A 20,921-nucleotide genomic window follows, 5' to 3' on the forward strand; every position below is an offset into this window, starting at 1 on the left:
TAGTGTGTTAATGTAGTGTGTTAATGTAGTGTGTAATACGCTGAAGCGCAGGGCAGAGACTGTCTCCTCATGGGAAACAATCACCCCATTTGTGCTTGGTAACTCCAGGGGTCCTTTTAATCCTTTAGCACCAGGCGTCCTCTGATATGCCTGTAATGTAAATCCAAACCGATCAATCAGCCTTGAGTACGACACTCATTCGTCTTTCAAACCAGGAAGGCAGAAGCTTTGTTTGAAAACATACCGAATCTTGTGATTTTGAAAATGATAAAAGCTTTCCTTCTCCAATCACAGATGTATTTTTGGGGGTTGGTTCATGACCTCCACCAGCCCTTTGAATTCCCCATCCGTCCTCTCTATATGTTCTGTAGGATATTGTATTCGGCTGACAGACATAAAGGCTGTTTTCCCCTCATGCTGTCGATATAAACATGAAGACAAAACACTGAGCGTACAAAACATTAGGAACACCTGCTCGTTCCATGACATAGACTGACCAGGTGAATCCAGGTGAAAGCTATGATCCCTTATTGATGTCACTTGTTAAATCCACTTCAATCAGTGTCGATGAAGGGGAGGAGACATGTTAAAGAAGGATTTTTAAGCCTTGAGACAATTGAGACATGGATTGTGTATGTGTGCCATTCAGAGGGTGAACGGGCAAGACTAAAGATTGAAGTGCCTTTGAACAGGGTATGGTAGTAGGTGCCAGGTGCACCAGTTTGTGTCAAGAACTGCAATGCTGCTGGGTTTTTTCACACTCAAGTTTCCCATGTGTATCAAGAATGGTCCATCACCCAAAGGACATCCAGCCAACTTGACACAAGTGTCGGAAGCATTGGAGTCAACATGGAACCAGCATCCCTGTGGAACGCTTTCAACACCTTGTAGAGTCCATGACTCGACAAAGTGAGGCTGTTCTGAGGGCAAAAGGGGGATCAATATTAGGAAGTAGTTCCTAATTTGTTGTACACTCAGTGTATAATACAATACACTCACCATAGGCTGGCCCCTAGCTTCCTTGTTTGTTTATTTTGGCATGTCATGCAGTCCATACCTTACAGGAAGTCAGTGTCCATACCTTACAGGAAGTCAGTGTCCATACCTTACAGGAAGTCAGTGTCCATACCTTACAGGAAGTCAGTGTCCATACCTTACAGGAAGTCAGTGTCCATACCTTACAGGAAGTCAGTGTCCATACCTTACAGGAAGTCAGTGTGTACGCTGTGTATATCATAGGTATACTGAAGCTACACCCCAAGTGGCACACACTTTCCTATATAGTGCACTACTTTAGACCAGATTTTGATATACTTTTTTCAACAGGAAAGTTATATATATATATATATTTTTTTTTATGCTTCGAGGACATCTTTTATTTAAAAATCTGAAACCGGTGCCAAACGGTATGGCTAAAAGCCTTTTTGTCCCAGGTTTGAGACAGAGACGGATGTCCAGGTTGAAGCTTCCTGTCTTCCTGTGGTTTAACGATGCTTCACCGTTGCCAGGCAGTTAATACGAGTTGAGTCACGCTGCCAGATCACAGCACATCAAACTGCTGTAAATGTCTTTCTGCTGTCGGAGCGTCCAGGGCCCACAATGATCATCAAAGACCTGATGGTGTACATAAACAGTAAGAGGCATGCTCCTGCACGAGCTAGTCTTTCTCTGCAGAGTATTAACACACACACACCCCTCTCTGCAGGGTATTAACACACACCCCTCTCTGCAGGGTATTAACACACACACCCCTCTCTGCAGGGTATTAACACACACACCCCTCTCTGCAGAGTATTAACACACACACACCCCTCTCTGCAGGGTATTAACACACACCCCTCTCTACAGGGTATTAACACACACACCCCTCTCTGCAGGGTATTAACACACACACCCCTCTCTGCAGGGTATTAACACACACCCCTCTCTGCAGGGTATTAACACACACACCCCTCTCTGCAGGGTATTAACACACACCCCTCTGCAGGGTATTAACACACACCCCTCTCTGCAGGGTATTAACACACACACCCCTCTCTGCAGGGTATTAACACACACCCCTCTCTGCAGGGTATTAACACACACCCCTCTCTGCAGGGTATTAACACACACACCCCTCTCTGCAGGGTATTAACACACACACCCCTCTCTGCAGGGTATTAACACACACACCCCTCTCTGCAGGGTATTAACACACACCCCTCTCTGCAGGGTATTAACACACACACCCCTCTCTGCAGGGTATTAACACACACACCCCTCTCTGCAGGGTATTAACACTCACCCCCCTCTGCAGGGTATTAACACTCACCCCCCTCTGCAGGGTATTAACACTCACCCCCCTCTGCAGGGTATTAACACTCACCCCTCTCTGCAGGGTATTAACACACACCCTTCTCTGCAGGGTATTAACACTCACCCCTCTCTGCAGGGTATTAACACACACCCCTCTGCAGGGTATTAACACACACACACCCCTCTCTGCAGGGTATTAACACACACACACCCCTCTCTGCAGGGTATTAACACACACACCCCTCTCTGCAGGGTATTAACACACACACCCCTCTCTGCAGGGTATTAACACACACCCCTCTCTGCAGGGTATTAACACACACACGCACCTCTCTGCAGGGTATTAACACACACACGCACCTCTCTGCAGGGTATTAACACACACACACCCCTCTCTGCAGGGTATTAACACACACACACCCCTCTCTGCAGGGTATTAACACACACACACCCCTCTCTGCAGGGTATTAACACACACACACCCCTCTCTGCAGGGTATTAACACACACACACCCCTCTCTGCAGGGTATTAACACACACACGCACCTCTCTGCAGGGTATTAACACACACACACCCCTCTCTGCAGGGTATTAACACACACACACCCCTCTCTGCAGGGTATTAACACACACACGCACCTCTCTGCAGGGTATTAACACACACACACCCCTCTCTGCAGGGTATTAACACACACACGCACCTCTCTGCAGGGTATTAACACACACACACCCCTCTCTGCAGGGTATTAACACACACACACCCCTCTCTGCAGGGTATTAACACACACACACCCCTCTCTGCAGGGTATTAACACACACACACCCCTCTCTGCAGGGTATTAACACACACACACCCCTCTCTGCAGGGTATTAACAGCTTGTCGTCTGCTAGCTGTCTGTTCTTTTTCTAAGTGAACCACGAGATGTTTATGTACATAGAGATCCGCTAGGCTAAGCTACAGTGCTGCTGCTGTTAATGTACACACCGCTAGGCTAAGCTACAGTAATTAGCCCTGATCTGCTGTTAATGTACACACCGCTAGGCTAAGCTACAGTAATTAGCCCTGATCTGCTGTTAATGTACACACCGCTAGGCTAAGCTACAGTAATTAGTCCAGATCTGCTGTTAATGTACACACCGCTAGGCTAAGCTACAGTAATTAGCCCTGATCTGCTGTTAATGTACACACCGCTAGGCTAAGCTACAGTAATTAGCCCTGATCTGCTGTTAATGTACACACCGCTAGGCTAAGCTACAGTAATTAGTCCAGATCTGCTGTTAATGTACACACCGTAATTAGCCCTGATCTGCTGTTAATGTACACACCGCTAGGCTAAGCTACAGTAATTAGTCCAGATCTGCTGTTAATGTACACACCGTAATTAGCCCTGATCTGCTGTTAATGTACACACCGCTAGGCTAAGCTACAGTAATTAGTCCAGATCTGCTGTTAATGTACACACCGCTAGGCTAAGCTACAGTAATTAGTCCAGATCTGCTGTTAATGTACACACCGCTATGCTAAGCTACAGTAATTAGTCCAGATCTGCTGTTAATGTACACACCGCTAGGCTAAGCTACAGTAATTAGTCCAGATCTGCTGTTAATGTACACACCGCTAGGCTAAGCTACAGTAATTAGTCCAGCTCTGCTGTTAATGTACACACCGCTAGGCTAAGCTACAGTAATTAGTCCAGATCTGCTGTTAATGTACACACCGCTAGGCTAAGCTACAGTAATTAGCCCTGATCTGCTGTTAATGTACACACCGCTAGGCTAAGCTACAGTAATTAGCCCTGATCTGCTGTTAATGTACACACCGCTAGGCTAAGCTACAGTAATTAGTCCAGATCTGCTGTTAATGTACACACCGCTATGCTAAGCTACAGTAATTAGCCCTGATCTGCTGTTAATGTACACACCGCTAGGCTAAGCTACAGTAATTAGCCCTGATCTGCTGTTAATGTACACACCGCTAGGCTAAGCTACAGTAATTAGCCCTGATCTGCTGTTAATGTACACACCGCTAGACTAAGTTACAGTAATTAGTCCAGATCTGCTGTTAATGTACACACAGCTCGGCTAAGCTACAGTAATTAGTCCAGCTCTGCTGTTAATGTACACACCGCTAGGCTAAGCTACAGTAATTAGTCCAGATCTGCTGTTAATGTACACACCGCTATGCTAAGCTACAGTAATTAGCCCTGATCTGCTGTTAATGTACACACCGCTATGCTAAGCTACAGTAATTAGCCCTGATCTGCTGTTAATGTACACACCGCTAGGCTAAGCTACAGTAATTAGTCCAGATCTGCTGTTAATGTACACACCGCTAGGCTAAGCTACAGTAATTAGCCCTGATCTGCTGTTAATGTACACACCGCTAGGCTAAGCTACAGTAATTAGCCCTGATCTGCTGTTAATGTACACACCGCTAGGCTAAGCTACAGTAATTAGTCCAGATCTGCTGTTAATGTACACACCGCTATGTTAAGCTACAGTAATTAGCCCTGATCTGCTGTTAATGTACACACCGCTAGGCTAAGCTACAGTAATTAGCCCTGATCTGCTGTTAATGTACACACCGCTAGGCTAAGCTACAGTAATTAGCCCTGATCTGCTGTTAATGTACACACCGCTAGACTAAGTTACAGTAATTAGTCCAGATCTGCTGTTAATGTACACACAGCTAGGCTAAGCTACAGTAATTAGTCCTGATCTGCTGTTAATGTACACACCGCTAGGCTAAGCTGCAGTAATTAGCCCTAATCTGCTGTTAATGTACACACCGCTATGCTAAGCTACAGTAATTAGCCCTGATCTGCTGTTAATGTACACACCGCTAGACTAAGCTACAGTAATTAGCCCTAATCTGCTGTTAATGTACACACCGCTATGCTAAGCTACAGTAATTAGCCCTGATCTGCTGTTAATGTACACACCGCTAGGCTAAGCTACAGTAGTTAGCCCTGATCTGCTGTTAATGTACACACCGCTAGGCTAAGCTACAGTAATTAGCCCTGATCTGCTGTTAATGTACACACCGCTAGACTAAGTTACAGTAATTAGTCCAGATCTGCTGTTAATGTACACACAGCTAGGCTAAGCTACAGTAATTAGTCCTGATCTGCTGTTAATGTACACACCGCTAGGCTAAGCTGCAGTAATTAGCCCTAATCTGCTGTTAATGTACACACCGCTAGGCTAAGCTACAGTAATTAGCCCTGATCTGCTGTTAATGTACACACCGCTAGACTAAGCTACAGTAATTAGCCCTAATCTGCTGTTAATGTACACACCGCTAGGCTAAGCTACAGTAATTAGCCCTGATCTGCTGTTAATGTACACACCGTAATTAGCCCTGATCTGCTGTTAATGTACACACCGCTAGGCTAAGCTACAGTAATTAGTCCTGATCTGCTGTTAATGTACACACCGCTCGGCTAAGCTACAGTAATTAGCCCTGATCTGCTGTTAATGTACACACCGCTAGGCTAAGCTACAGTAATTAGCCCTGATCTGCTGTTAATGTACACACCGCTAGGCTAAGCTACAGTAATTAGCCCTGATCTGCTGTTAATGTACACACCGCTAGGCTAAGCTACAGTAATTAGCCCTGATCTGCTGTTAATGTACACACCGCTAGACTAAGTTACAGTAATTAGTCCAGATCTGCTGTTAATGTACACACAGCTAGGCTAAGCTACAGTAATTAGTCCTGATCTGCTGTTAATGTACACACCGCTAGGCTAAGCTGCAGTAATTAGCCCTAATCTGCTGTTAATGTACACACCGCTAGGCTAAGCTACAGTAATTAGCCCTGATCTGCTGTTAATGTACACACCGCTAGACTAAGCTACAGTAATTGGCCCTAATCTGCTGTTAATGTACACACCGCTATGCTAAGCTACAGTAATTAGCCCTGATCTGCTGTTAATGTACACACCGCTAGGCTAAGCTACAGTAATTAGCCCTGATCTGCTGTTAATGTACACACCGCTAGGCTAAGCTACAGTAATTAGCCCTGATCTGCTGTTAATGTACACACCGCTAGACTAAGTTACAGTAATTAGTCCAGATCTGCTGTTAATGTACACACAGCTAGGCTAAGCTACAGTAATTAGTCCTGATCTGCTGTTAATGTACACACCGCTAGGCTAAGCTGCAGTAATTAGCCCTAATCTGCTGTTAATGTACACACCGCTAGGCTAAGCTACAGTAATTAGCCCTGATCTGCTGTTAATGTACACACCGCTAGACTAAGCTACAGTAATTAGCCCTAATCTGCTGTTAATGTACACACCGCTAGGCTAAGCTACAGTAATTAGCCCTGATCTGCTGTTAATGTACACACCGTAATTAGCCCTGATCTGCTGTTAATGTACACACCGCTAGGCTAAGCTACAGTAATTAGTCCTGATCTGCTGTTAATGTACACACCGCTCGGCTAAGCTACAGTAATTAGCCCTGATCTGCTGTTAATGTACACACCGCTATGCTAAGCTACAGTAATTAGCCCTGATCTGCTGTTAATGTACACACCGCTAGGCTAAGCTACAGTAAATAGCCCTGATCTGCTGTTAATGTACACACCGCTAGGCTAAGCTGCAGTAATTAGCCCTGATCTGCTGTTAATGTACACACCGCTAGACTAAGCTACAGTAATTAGCCCTGATCTGCTGTTAATGTACACACCGCTAGGCTAAGCTACAGTAATTAGTCCTGATCTGCTGTTAATGTACACACCGCTAGGCTAAGCTACAGTAATTAGCCCTGATCTGCTGTTAATGTACACACCGCTAGACTAAGCTACAGTAATTAGTCCAGATCTGCTGTTAATGTACACACCGCTAGGCTAAGCTACAGTAATTAGCCCTGATCTGCTGTTAATGTACACACCGCTAGGCTAAGCTACAGTAATTAGCCCTGATCTGCTGTTAATGTACACACCGCTAGGCTAAGCTACAGTAATTAGCCCTGATCTGCTGTTAATGTACACACCGCTAGGCTAAGCTACAGTAATTAGCCCTGATCTGCTGTTAATGTACACACCGCTAGGCTAAGCTACAGTAATTAGTCCAGATCTGCTGTTAATGTACACACCGCTAGGCTAAGCTACAGTAATTAGCCCTGATCTGCTGTTAATGTACACACTGCTATGTTAAGCTACAGTAATTAGCCCTGATCTGCTGTTAATGTACACACCGCTATGCTAAGCTACGTCTCAACTCAGACGTCAAGCCATCCGGCCTAATCAGACAGAGAAAGTAGGATGGTCGTGAAGCAGACTGTTTTCTCTTGTCTCACTACACAGGGTGTGTCCCCATTGACAACCTATTGTCTACATAGTGCACTACTTTTGACCAAAGCATATGGGCCCTGGTCAGAAGCAATGCACTATGTAGGGAATAGGGTGCCACTTGGGACACACCCTCTGTTTTGCTGTACTAGCCAGGGGTCATTCAGGCTGGTCTCAGGGGGACCCTCCTAAACAGACCGTTGGCCCCTTCCCTGTCTGTAAAACTGCGTAGCTACAAGACTGTTTAGCAAGAAGGTAGCTAATCTTTCTATTTTGTAATGTTAGTGTTTCCTAAAGCCTCCTAGATATGTCCTAGTGCAGAGATGTGCTTTTCTATCTCCGTAGGAGGGGTTTAATCTCTGTAGGAGTGGTTTAATCTCTGTGGGAGTGGTGGTTTAATCTCTGTGGGAGTGGTTTAATCTCTGTAGGAGTGGTTTAATCTCTGTGGGAGTGGTTTAATCTCTGTGGGAGTGGTGGTTTAATCTCTGTAGGAGTTGTTTAATCTCTGTGGGAGTGGTTTAATCTCTGTGGGAGTGGTTTAATCTCTGTAGGAGGGGTGGTTTAATCTCTGTAGGAGTGGTGGTTTAATCTCTGTAGGAGGGGTGGTTTAATCTCTGTAGGAGTGGTTTAATCTCCGTAGGAGGAGTGGTTTAATCTCTGTAGGAGGGGTGGTTTAATCTCTGTAGGAGGGGTGGTTTAATCTCTGTAGGAGGGGTGGTTTAATCTCTGTAGGAGTGGTGGTTTAATCTCTGTAGGAGTGGTGGTTTAATCTCTGTAGGAGTGGTGGTTTAATCTCTGTAGGAGTGGTGGTTTAATCTCTGTAGGAGGGGTGGTTTAATCTCTGTAGGAGTGGTGGTTTAATCTCTGTAGGAGGGGTGGTTTAATCTCTGTAGGAGGGGTGGTTTAATATCTGTAGGAGGGGTGGTTTAATCTCTGTAGGAGTGGTGGTTTAATCTCTGTAGGAGTGGTGGTTTAATCTCTGTAGGAGTGGTGGTTTAATCTCTGTAGGAGTGGTGGTTTAGTCTCTGTAGGAGTGGTGGATTAATCTCTGTAGGAGTGGTGGATTAATCTCTGTAGGAGGGGTGGTTTAATCTCTGTAGGAGGGGTGGTTTAATCTCTGTAGGAGGGGTGGTTTAATCTCTGTTATAGGGGGGGTTTAATCTCTGTAGGAGGGGTGGTTTAATCTCTGTAGGAGGGGTGGTTTAATCTCTGTAGGAGGGGCGGTTTAATCTCAGTGTGGTGGAATTGTAATTATTTAAAAGCTCACCAACGAGGCTAGTCCTCTGAAAATCCACTTTCGGGTTCTCTTTCTCTCTCGGTCTCTGACTTTCTCTCTCATATACCATATACTTACATGTACATATTCTCATTCACCCCTTTAGATTTGTGTGTATTCGGTAGTTGTTGGGGAATTGTTAGATTACTTGTTAGATATTACTGCACTGTCGGGAACTAGAAGCACAAGCATTTCGCTACACTCGCATTACTCTCTAGAGACAGCAGGAGCGGTAGAGATACTCTTAATGATCGGCTATGAAAAGCCAACTGACATTTACTCCTGAGGTGCTGACCTGCTGCACCCTCGACAGCTACTGTGATTATTATTATTTGACCCTGCTGGTCATTTATGAACATTTGAACATCTTGGCCATGTTCTGTTATAATCTCCACCCGGCACAGCCAGAAGAGGACTAGCCACCCCTCATAGCCTGGTTCCTCTCTAGGTTTCTTTCTAGGTTTTGGCCTTTCTAGGTAGTTTTTCCTAGCCACCGTGCTTCTACACCTGCATTGCTTGCTGTTTGGGGTTTTAGGCTGGGTTTCTGTACAGCACTTTGAGATATCAGCTGATGTACGAAGGGCTATATAAATACATTTGATTTGATTAAAATCTGCTAACCATGTGTATGTGACAAATAAAATGTGATTTGTCTTTCTCTCGGTGTCTCTCGCTCTCCATCTATCGATATATACACTGCTCAAAAAAATAAAGGGAACACTTAAACAACACAATGTAACTCCAAGTCAATCACACTTCTGTGAAATCAAACTGTCCACTTAGGAAGCAACACTGATTGACAATAAATTTCACATGCTGTTGTGCAAATGGAATAGACAAAAGGTGGAAATTATAGGCAATTAGCAAGACATCCCCCAATAAAGGAGTGATTCTGCAGGTGGTGACCACAGACCACTTCTCAGTTCCTATGCTTCCTGGCTGATGTTTTGGTCACTTTTGAATGCTGGCGGTGCTCTCACTCTAGTGGTAGCATGAGACGGAGTCTACAGCCCACACAAGTGGCTCAGGTAGTGCAGCTCATCCAGGATGGCACATCAATGCGAGCTGTGGCAAGAAGGTTTGCTGTGTCTGTCAGCGTAGTGTTCAGAGCATGGAGGCGCTACCAGGAGACAGGCCAGTACATCAGGAGACGTGGAGGAGGCCGTAGGAGGGCAACAACCCAGCAGCAGGACCACTACCTACGCCTTTGTGCAAGGAGGAGCACTGCCAGAGCCCTGCAAAATGACCTCCAGCAGGCCACAAATGTGCATGTGTCAGCATATGGTCTCACAAGGGCTCTGAGGATCTCATCTCGGTACCTAATGGCAGTCAGGCTACCTCTGGCGAGCACATGGAGGGCTGTGCGGCCCCACAAAGAAATGCCACCCCACACCATGACTGACCCACCGCCAAACCGGTCATGCTGGAGGATGTTGCAGGCAGCAGAACGTTCTCCACGGCGTCTCCAGACTCTGTCACGTCTGTCACATGTGCTCAGTGTGAACCTGCTTTCATCTGTGAAGAGCACAGGGCGCCAGTGGCGAATTTGCCAATCTTGGTGTTCTCTGGCAAATGCCAAATGTCCTGCACGGTGTTGGGCTGTAAGCACAACCCCCCCCTGTGGACGTCGGGCCCTCATACCACCCTCATGGAGTCTGTTTCTGACCGTTTGAGCAGACACATGCACATTTGTGGCCTGCTGGAGGTCATTTTGCAGGGCTCTGGCAGTGCACCTCCTTGCACAAAGGCGGAGGTAGCGGTCCTGCTGCTGGGTTGTTGCCCTCCTACGGCCTCCTCCACGTCTCCTGATGTACTGGCCTGTCTCCTGGTAGCGCCTCCATGCTCTGGACACTACGCTGACAGACACAGCAAACCTTCTTGCCACAGCTCGCATTGATGTGCCATCCTGGATGAGCTGCACTACCTGAGCCACTTGTGTGGGTTGTAGACTCCGTCTCATGCTACCACTAGAGTGAAAGCACCGCCAGCATTCAAAAGTGACCAAAACATCAGCCAGGAAGCATAGGAACTGAGAAGTGGTCTGTGGTCACCACCTGCAGAATCACTCCTTTATTGGGGGTGGCTTGCTAATTGCCTATAATTTCCACCTTTTGTCTATTCCATTTGCACAACAGCATGTGAAATTTATTGTCAATCAGTGTTGCTTCCTAAGTGGACAGTTTGATTTCACAGAAGTGTGATTGACTTGGAGTTACATTGTGTTGTTTAAGTGTTCCCTTTATTTTTTTGAGCAGTGTATATATATATATATATATGTGCTTATTTTCTCTCCTCCCTCTCTAGGCCATCTCCCAGCAGGACTTAGTCCACATGGCGATCCAGATCGCATGCGGGATGAGCTACCTGGCCAGGAGAGAGGTCATCCACAAAGACCTGGCCTCCAGGAACTGTGTGTAAGTATCTCTTGTGTTACCACTAATATACCTTTTATAAAACCTACAGAAAGTATTGTATTGTATTGAGTGTTGATGGATTTGTATATTCTGCGAAGAGTTCCACCCAAAAGTTTTAATTTAGTTCCATTTATTCATTATGAATGATACAAATATGAAAATTGCGTTCCTGGTTCTAGATCAATAAGACGCTTACAATTTATACAGTACCAGTCAAAAGTTTGGACACAGCTACTTATTCAAGGGTTTTTCTATTATTTTTACTATTTTCTACATTGTAGAATAATAGTGAAGACATCAAAACTATGAAATAACACATATGGAATCATGTAGTAACCGAAAAAAGTGTTAAACCAATCCAAATATATTTTAGATTCTTCAAAGTAGCCACCATTTGCCCTGATGACAGCTTCACACACTCAACCAGCTTCGCACACTCAACCAGCTTCACACACTCAACCAGCTTCACACACTCAACCTGCTTCGCACACTCAACCAGCTTCGCACACTCAACCAGCTTCGCACACTCAACCAGCTTCGCACACTCAACCAGCTTCACACACTCAACCAGCTTCGCACACTCAACCAGCTTCGCACACTCAACCAGCTTCGCACACTCAACCAGCTTCGCACACTCAACCAGCTTCCCCTGGAATGCTTTTCCAACAGTCTTGAAGGGGTTCCCACATATGCTGAGCACTTGTTGGCTGCTTTTCCTTCACTCTGCGGTCCAACTCAATTGGGTTCAGGTCGGGTGATTGTGGAGGCCAGGTCATCTGATGCAGCACTCCATCACTCTCCTTCTTGGTCAAATAGCCCTTACACAGCCTGGAGGTGTGTTGGGTCATTGTCCTGTTGAAAAACAAATGATAGTCCTACTAAATGCAAACCAGATGGGATGGTGTATCACTGCAGAATGCTGTGGTAGCCATGCTGGTTAAGTGTGCCTTGAATTCTAAATAAATCACCAATAGTGTCACCAGCAAAGCACCCCCACAATATCGCACCTCCTCCTCCATGCTTCACGGTAGGAACCACACAGGCGGAGATCATCCGTTCACCTACTCTGCGTCTCACAAAGACACGGCGGTTGGAACCAAAAATCTCAAATTTGGACTCATCAGACCAAAGGACAGATTTCCACCGCTCTAATGTCCATTGCTCGTGTTTCTTGGCCCAAGCAAGTCTCTTCTTATTATTGGTGTCCTTTAGTAGTGGTTTCTTTGCAGCAATTAGACCATGAAGGCCTGATTCACGCAGTCTCCTCTGAACAGTTGATGTTGAAATGTGTCTGTTACTTGAACTCAATGAAGCATTTATTTGGGCTGCAATTTCTGAAACTTTGAATTTCTTGAAAGTCCAAGAAGACTCGAGGAGAATGTAATCGCTGCCAAAGGTGCTTCAACAAAGTACGGAGTAAAGGGTCTGAATACTTATGTAAATGTGATATTTCAGTTTGTTTTTTTAAACATTTGCATACACATTTTTAAAAATGTGTTTTTGCTTTGCCGTTATGGGTTATTGTGTGTGGATTGATGAATACTTTTTGGGCAGTAATGAGAATAAGAATAAGGCTGTAATGTAACAAAATGTGGAAAAGGTCAAGGGGTCTGAATACTTTCCGAATACACTGTATCTACCTCACATACCCAAGTGCCCCGTTGATCTGGTACTTCCTGTATATACAGTTACATTCACTTAGGTTGGAGTCATTAAAACTCGTTTTTCAACCACTCCACAAATTTCTTGTAAACAAACTATAGTTTTGGCAAGTCGGTTAAGACATCTACTTTGTGCATGACACAAGTCATTTTTCCAACAATTGTTTACAGACAGATTATTTCACTTATAATTCACTGTATCACAATTCCAGTGGGTCAGAAGTTTACATACACTAAGTTGACTGTCCCTTTAAACAGCTTGGAAAATTCCAGAAAATGATGTCATGGCTTTAGAAGCTTCTGATAGGCTAATTGACATCATTTGAATCAATTGGAGGTGTACCTGTGGATGTTATACAAGGCCTACCTTCAAACTCAGTCCCTCTTTGCTTGACATCATGGGAAAATCAAAAGAAATCAGCCAAAACCTTAGAAAAAAAATTGTAGACATCCACAAGTCTGCTTCATCCTTGGGAGCAATTTCCAAATGCCTGAAGGAACCACGTTCATCTGTACAAACAATAGTACACAAGTATAAACCCCATGGGACCACGCAGCCGTCATACCGCTCAGGAAGGAGACGCGTTCTGTCTCCTAGAGATTAACATACTTTGGTGCGATAAGTGCAAATCAATCCCAGAACAGCAAAGGACCTTGTGAAGATGCTGGAGGAAACAGGTACAAAAGTATCTATATCCACAGTAAAACAAGTCCTATATCGACATAACCTGCAAGGCCGCTCAGCAAGGAAGAAGCCACTGCTCCAAAACAGCCATAAAAAAGCAGACTACGGTTTTCAACTGCACATGGGGACAAAGATCTGACTTTTTGGAGAAATGTCCTCTGTTCTGATGAAACAAAAATATACCTTTTTGGCCATAATGACCATCGTTATGTTTGGAGGAAAAAGGGGGAGGCTTGCAAGCCGATGAACACCATCCCAACCGTGAAGCACGGGGGTGGCAGCATCATGTTGTGGGGGTGCTTTGCTGCAGGAGGGACTGGTGCACTTCACAAAATAAATGGCATCATGAGGCAGGAAAATTATGTGGATATATTGAAGCAACATATCAAGACATCAGTCAGGAAGTTCAAGCTTGGTCGCAAATGGGTCTTCCAAATGGACAATGATCCCAAGCATACTTCCAAAGTTGTGGCAAAATGGCTTAAGGACAACAAAGTCAAGGTATTGGAGTGGCCATCACAAAGCCCTGACCTCAATCCTATAGAAAATGTGTGAGCAGAACTGAAAAAGTGTGTGTGAGCAAGGAGACCTACAAACCTGACTCAGTTACACCAGCTATGTCAGGAGGAATGGGCCAAAATTCACCCAACTTATCGTGGGAAGCTTGTGGAAGGCTACCCGAAACGCTTGACCCAAGTTAAACAATTTAAAGGCAATGCTACCAAATACTAATTGAGTGTATGTAAACTTCTGACCCACTGGGAATGTGATGAAAGAAATAAAAGCTGAAATAAATCATTCTCTCAACTATTATTCTGACATTTCACATTCTTAAAATATAGTGGTGATCCTAACTGACCTAAGACAGGTAATTTTTACTAGGATTAAATGTCAGGAATTGTGAAAAACTGAGTTTAAATGTATTTGACTGAGGTGTATGTAAACTTCCGACTTCAACTGTAAACACAAGTATGTGGACACCCCTTCAAATCAGATCTGGTACTCCCTGTATATAGCTCCACATTGATCTGGTACTCCATGTATATAGCTCCATATTGATCTGGTACTCCATGTATATAGCTCCACATTGATCTGGTACTTCCTGTATATAGCTCCACATTGATCTGGTACTGGTACTTCCTGTATATAGCTCCACATTGATCTGGTACTCCATGTATATAGATCCACATTGATCTGGTACTCCCTGTATATAGCTCCACATTGATCTGGTACTTCCTGTATATAGCTCCACATTGATCTGGTACTCCATGTATATAGATCCACATTGATCTGGTACTTCCTGTATATAGCTCCACATTGATCTGGTACTCCATGTATATAGATCCACATTGATCTGGTACTCCATGTATATAGCTCCACATTGATCTGGTACTGGTACTTCCTGTATATAGCTCCACATTGATCTGGTACTCCCTGTATATAGCAAATACAAGCTCCATTCTTGTATTTTATTTGATTCCTCATGTTACTATAGAACTATTTTTTACGCTGCATCGCAGGGAAGGTCTCGAAGCAAGCATTTCACTGTAAAGTCTACAACCCGTTGTATTCGCTGCGTGTCATATAAAGTCTATTGTTGAAGGTTAACCTTGTTCCCCCCTCCTCCCTGGTAGTATTGACAACAGCATGCAGGTGAAGATCTGTGACAACGCCCTGTCCAGAGACCTGTTCCCCATGGACTACCACTGTCTGGGAGACAACGAGAACAGGCCGGTCCGCTGGATGGCTCTGGAGAGCCTGCTCAACCATGACTTCTCTAGTGCTAGTGATGTGGTGAGAACACACACACACACACACAGTTACTGTAGACAGTCAGGAAGCTACTGTAGACAGTCAGGAAGCTACTGTAGACAGTCAGGAAGCTACTGTAGACAGTCAGGAAGCTACTGTAGACAGTCAGGAAGCTACTGTAGACAGTCAGGAAGCTACTGTAGACAGTCAGGAAGCTACTGTAGACAGTCAGGAAGCTACTGTAGACAGTCAGGAAGCTACTGTAGACAGTCAGGAAGCTACTGTAGACGGTCAGGAAGCTACTGTAGACGGTCAGGAAGCTACTGTAGACGGTCAGGAAGCTACTGTAGACGGTCAGGAAGCTACTGTAGACGGTCAGGAAGCTACTGTAGACGGTCAGGAAGCTACTGTAGACGGTCAGGAAGCTACTGTAGACGGTCAGGAAGCTACTGTAGACGGTCAGGAAGCTACTGTAGACGGTCAGGAAGCTACTGTAGACGGTCAGGAAGCTACTGTAGACGGTCAGGAAGCTACTGTAGACGGTCAGGAAGCTACTGTAGACGTTCAGGAAGCTACTGTAGACGTTCAGGAAGCTACTGTAGACAGTCAGGAAGCTACTGTAGACAGTCAGGAAGCTACTGTAGACAGTCAGGAAGCTACCGTAGACAGTCAGGAAGCTACCGTAGACAGTCAGGAAGCTACTGTAGACAGTCAGGAAGCTACTGTAGACGTTCAGGAAGCTACTGTAGACAGTCAGGAAGCTACTGTAGACGGTCAGGAAGCTACTGTAGACAGTCAGGAAGCTACTGTAGACAGTCAGGAAGCTACCGTAGACAGTCAGGAAGCTACTGTAGACAGTCAGGAAGCTACTGTAGACTGTCAGGAAGCTACTGTGGACGGTCAGGAAGCTACTGTAGACGGTCAGGAAGCTACTGTAGACGGTCAGGAAGCTACTGTAGACGGTCAGGAAGCTACTGTAGACAGTCAGGAAGCTACTGTAGACGGTCAGGAAGCTACTGTAGACGGTCAGGAAGCTACTGTAGACGGTCAGGAAGCTACTGTAGACGGTCAGGAAGCTACTGTAGACGGTCAGGAAGCTACTGTAGACAGTCAGGAAGCTAGCTCAGGTTTCATGGGATTCTACTTTTATAGAATGAGCCAGACTTCCCTCATACCTGACCTCCTCATTCCTACTGTGGGTCTGGTGCTCTCCCTCCGCACCCCTCCCTCTGGGATTAAATCATCCCCTCCTTCCCTCTGGGATTAAATCATCCCCTCCTTCCCTCTGGGATTAAATCATCCCCTCCTTCCCTCTGGGATTAAATCATCCCCTCCTTCCCTCTGGGATTAAATCACCCCCTCCTTCCCTCTCTTTAAATCATCCCCTCCCTCTGGGATTAAATCATCCCCTCCCTCTGGGGTTAAATCATCCCCTCCCTCCCTCTCTTTATATTATCCACTCCCTGTCAGGACTTCCTCTAAAACTCGCTGGGTCATAGGTTACGACACTCTGGTTCATACTGTTAATGAACCAGAGTTACACACACACACACACAGTCACGTCACGATGACTCTCAAGTGGCGGTAGTAGACACTGTTTCCTTCTGAGTCACACAGTGAAGATAAAAGGACACACCTCAGACTTTCTCCTAAGTCTTTCATTGATGTCAAAGGGAGATTTTTCACAGAGCGTGTGTCTCAAGTCTGTCTACCGCCCCCCGATGAGCTTCTGGTTCAACTCTCATTGTTATATAATCTTCTGAAGATGACTGATGAATGAATCGGTGATTTGGTTCCAAAAACCATAATTATGTTTATATGATTGACGTTCATATTTATACTCTACTGGACTAGTCTTCTCATGTTCTGTTGTTTGGGAAATAGGAAATGGATTAAAAAGCTAAAGTTAGATTGATTCAGTATGTTGAGAGTTGTAGCCAGTAGCTACCATGGACAGAACATAACTTTCCGTGACACTGATCTCACACCGAGACACCTTGACCCTAATATATCACATTGCTGTAACACATTATCACCTGATTTAAAATCCTATGTAATGCAGATGTTTTGTGTTTTGTCCAGCTGTCTCTGAGTCCTAGTTTGTGTCCGTCTGCCTACATGTGTAGCTAATGTTGCACAGAAACAATGGTCAGTAGAGATGGCACACAATACATATGACTTACTGTATTGGTCATCCTGTCTTGTTGGTCATATGGATGACTGTCCATCCCAAATTGATAGAATTTCTAGAACGAGAAAAACTCCTCAGACAGACATTCTAGTAATTTTATTTCTATTGTCTGTGGTCTGACCTATAACCTCTGACCTTGTTGTCTAACCCTTGACCTCTAACCTTGTCCCTGTTCCTCAGTGGGCGTTTGGTGTGACCCTGTGGGAGTTGATGACCTTGGGACAGACCCCCTACGTCGACATCGACCCCTTTGAGATGGCAGCCTATCTGAAGGATGGATACAGAATAGCACAGCCAATCAACTGTCCCGATGAACTGTACGTAAAAAAGCTGGGGCCAATCAACTGTCCCGATTTTAACTGAAACACACACACCTGGTTCTCGTGTACAATCTGATTAGGGCTGTTAAACTGTTTTGTCTTTTAATTGATTAAGTTTCATCACGGTTGACTGTGGGAATCCTCCAGAGGGTTGACTGAGGGAATCCTCCAGAGGGTTGACTGTGGGAATCCTCCAGAGGGTTGACTGTGGGAATCCTCCAGAGGGTTGACTGTGGGAATCCTCCAGAGGGTTGACTGTGGGAATCCTCCAGAGGGTTGACTGTGGGAATCCTCCAGAGGGTTGACTGTGGGAATCCTCCAGAGGGTTGACTGTGGGAACCCTCCAGAGGGTTGGCTGTGGGAATCCTCCAGAGGGTTGACTGTGGGAATCCTCCAGAGGGTTGACTGTGGGAATCCTCCAGAGGGTTGACTGTGGGAATCCTCCAGAGGGTTGGCTGTGGGAATCCTCCAGAGGGTTGACTGTGGGAATCCTCCAGAGGGTTGACTGTGGGAACCCTCCAGAGGGTTGACTGTGGGAACCCTCCAGAGGGTTGACTGTGGGAACCCTCCAGAGGGTTGACTGTGGGAACCCTCCAGAGGGTTGACTGTGGGAACCCTCCAGAGGGTTGACTGTGGGAACCCTCCAGAGGGTTGACTGTGGGAACCCTCCAGAGGGTTGACTGTGGGAACCCTCCAGAGGGTTGACTGTGGGAATCCTCCAGAGGGTTGACTGTGGGAATCCTCCAGAGGGTTGACTGTGGGAATCCTCCAGAGGGTTGGCTGTGGGAATCCTCCAGAGGGTTGACTGTGGGAATCCTCCAGAGGGTTGACTGTGGGAACCCTCCAGAGGGTCATCCATCTATCGACATCATTCATTACTGAGTCTTATCCTGACCCTTGTGGTTCCTGCTATGCGTTCCAAATTCCTATATCCTATGAAGTGCACTACGTAGTGTCAAACGTAATGACCTGTAGGGCATAGGGGGCCATTTGGAACGCATAGAAGGAATCCCACAAGGATCAGGGCTCCGAGTCGGCGATCCAAATGACATCCTATTCCCTACAAGTGCACTACGTTCGACCAGCATCCTAATTAGGGAAGTGTGTGGTATTTGGGATACGGCCTGGGGCCGTTTTGCCGTTTATTGTCCCCACTACAACGCCATGTGATTTACAGTTGGATGAGTGGCCGCTAGCAGAGGAGATGTTGTTCAGACTGTTATCGAGGGAGCTGAACATGTACTCCTTCAGAAACAGTGTTGAATTGGATCTTTCCACCGAAATAGAACAATAGACCTCCAGGGATGGTATGGTGACCCGTGGCACTGCACCAGGGATGGTATGGTGACCCGTGGTACTGCACCAGTGATGGTATGGTGACCCGTGGCACTGCACCAGGGATGGTATGGTGACCCGTGGCACTGCACCAGTGATGGTATGGTGACCCGTGGCACTGCACCAGGGATGGTATGGTGACCCGTGGTACTGCACCAGTGATGGTATGGTGACCCGTGGCACTGCACCAGGGATGGTATGGTGACCCGTGGTACTGCACCAGTGATGGTATGGTGACCCGTGGCACTGCACCAGGGATGGTATGGTGACCCGTGGCACTGCACCAGTGATGGTATGGTGACCCGTGGCACTGCACCAGTGATGGTATGGTGACTCGTGGCACTGCACCAGTGATGGTATGGTGACCCGTGGTACTGCACCAGTGATGGTATGTTGACCCGTGGCACTGCACCAGTGATGGTATGGTGACCCGTGGCACTGCACCAGTGATGGTATGATGACCCGTGGCACTGCACCAGTGATGGTATGGTGACCCGTGGCACTGCACCAGTGATGGTATGGTGACCCGTGGCACTGCACCAGTGATGGTATGGTGACCCGTGGCACTGCACCAGTGATGGTATGGTGACCCGTGGCACTGCGCCAGTGATGGTATGGTGACCCGTGGTACTGCACCAGTGATGGTATGGTGACCCGTGGTACTGCACCAGTGTTGGTATGGTGACCCGTGGCACTGCACCAGTGTTGGTATGGTGACCCGTGGCACTGCACCAGTGATAGTATGATGTTGGTACTGCACCAATGATAGTATGATGTTGGTACTGCACCAATGATAGTATGGTGTATTGTGTTGGTACTGCACCAATGATAGTATGGTGTTGGTATTGCACCAATGATAGTATGGTGTATTGTGTTGGTACTGCACCAATGATAGTATGGTGTATTGTGTTGGTACTGCACCAATGATAGTATGGTGTTGGTACTGCACCAATGATAGTATGATGTTGGTACTGCACCAATGATAGTATGGTGTATTGTGTTGGTACTGCACCAATGATAGTATGGTGTATTGTGTTGGTACTGCACCAATGATAGTGTGGTGTATTGTGTTGGTACTGCACCAATGATAGTATGATGTTGGTACTGCACCAATGATAGTATGGTGTATTGTGTTGGTACTGCACCAATGATAGTATGGTGTATTGTGTTGGTACTGCACCAATGATAGTATGGTGTATTGTGTTGGTACTGCACTAATGATAGTATGGTGTATTGTGTTGGTACTGCACCAATGATAGTATGATGTTGGTACTGCACCAATGATAGTATGGTGTATTGTGTTGGTACTGCACCAATGATAGTATGATGTTGGTACTGCACCAATGATAGTATGATGTTGGTACTGCACCAATGATAGTATGATGTATTGTGTTGGTATTGCACCAATGATAGTATGATGTTGGTACTGCACCAATGATAGTATGGTGTTGGTACTGCACCAATGATATTATGGTGTATTGTGTTGGTACTGCACCAATGATAGTATGGTGTATTGTGTTGGTACTGCACCAATGATAGTATGGTGTATTGTGTTGGTATTGCACCAATGATAGTATTATGTTGGTACTGCACCAATGATAGTATGGTGTATTGTGTTGGTACTGCACCAATGATAGTATGGTGTATTGTGTTGGTACTGCACCAACGATAGTATGGTGTATTGTGTTGGTA

General features: G+C 45.8%; 1 protein-coding gene across 2 annotated transcripts in view; it reads left to right on the forward strand.

Annotated features, from left to right (window-relative positions):
* ryk (receptor like tyrosine kinase) overlaps window positions 1-20,921 on the forward strand; it is a 214,375-nt gene that overhangs the window by 168,243 nt on the left and 25,211 nt on the right. For both annotated transcript variants that reach the window (XM_039000713.1, XM_039000714.1), the window contains 3 exons: window positions 11,176-11,285; window positions 15,266-15,425; window positions 17,755-17,891. In XM_039000713.1, the coding sequence (XP_038856641.1) occupies window positions 11,176-11,285; window positions 15,266-15,425; window positions 17,755-17,891 (407 nt within the window). The remainder of the gene's footprint in view (window positions 1-11,175; window positions 11,286-15,265; window positions 15,426-17,754; window positions 17,892-20,921) is intronic.

This window comes from Salvelinus namaycush, chromosome 9, assembly GCF_016432855.1.
Source record: "Salvelinus namaycush isolate Seneca chromosome 9, SaNama_1.0, whole genome shotgun sequence".
NCBI lineage: Eukaryota > Metazoa > Chordata > Actinopteri > Salmoniformes > Salmonidae > Salvelinus > Salvelinus namaycush.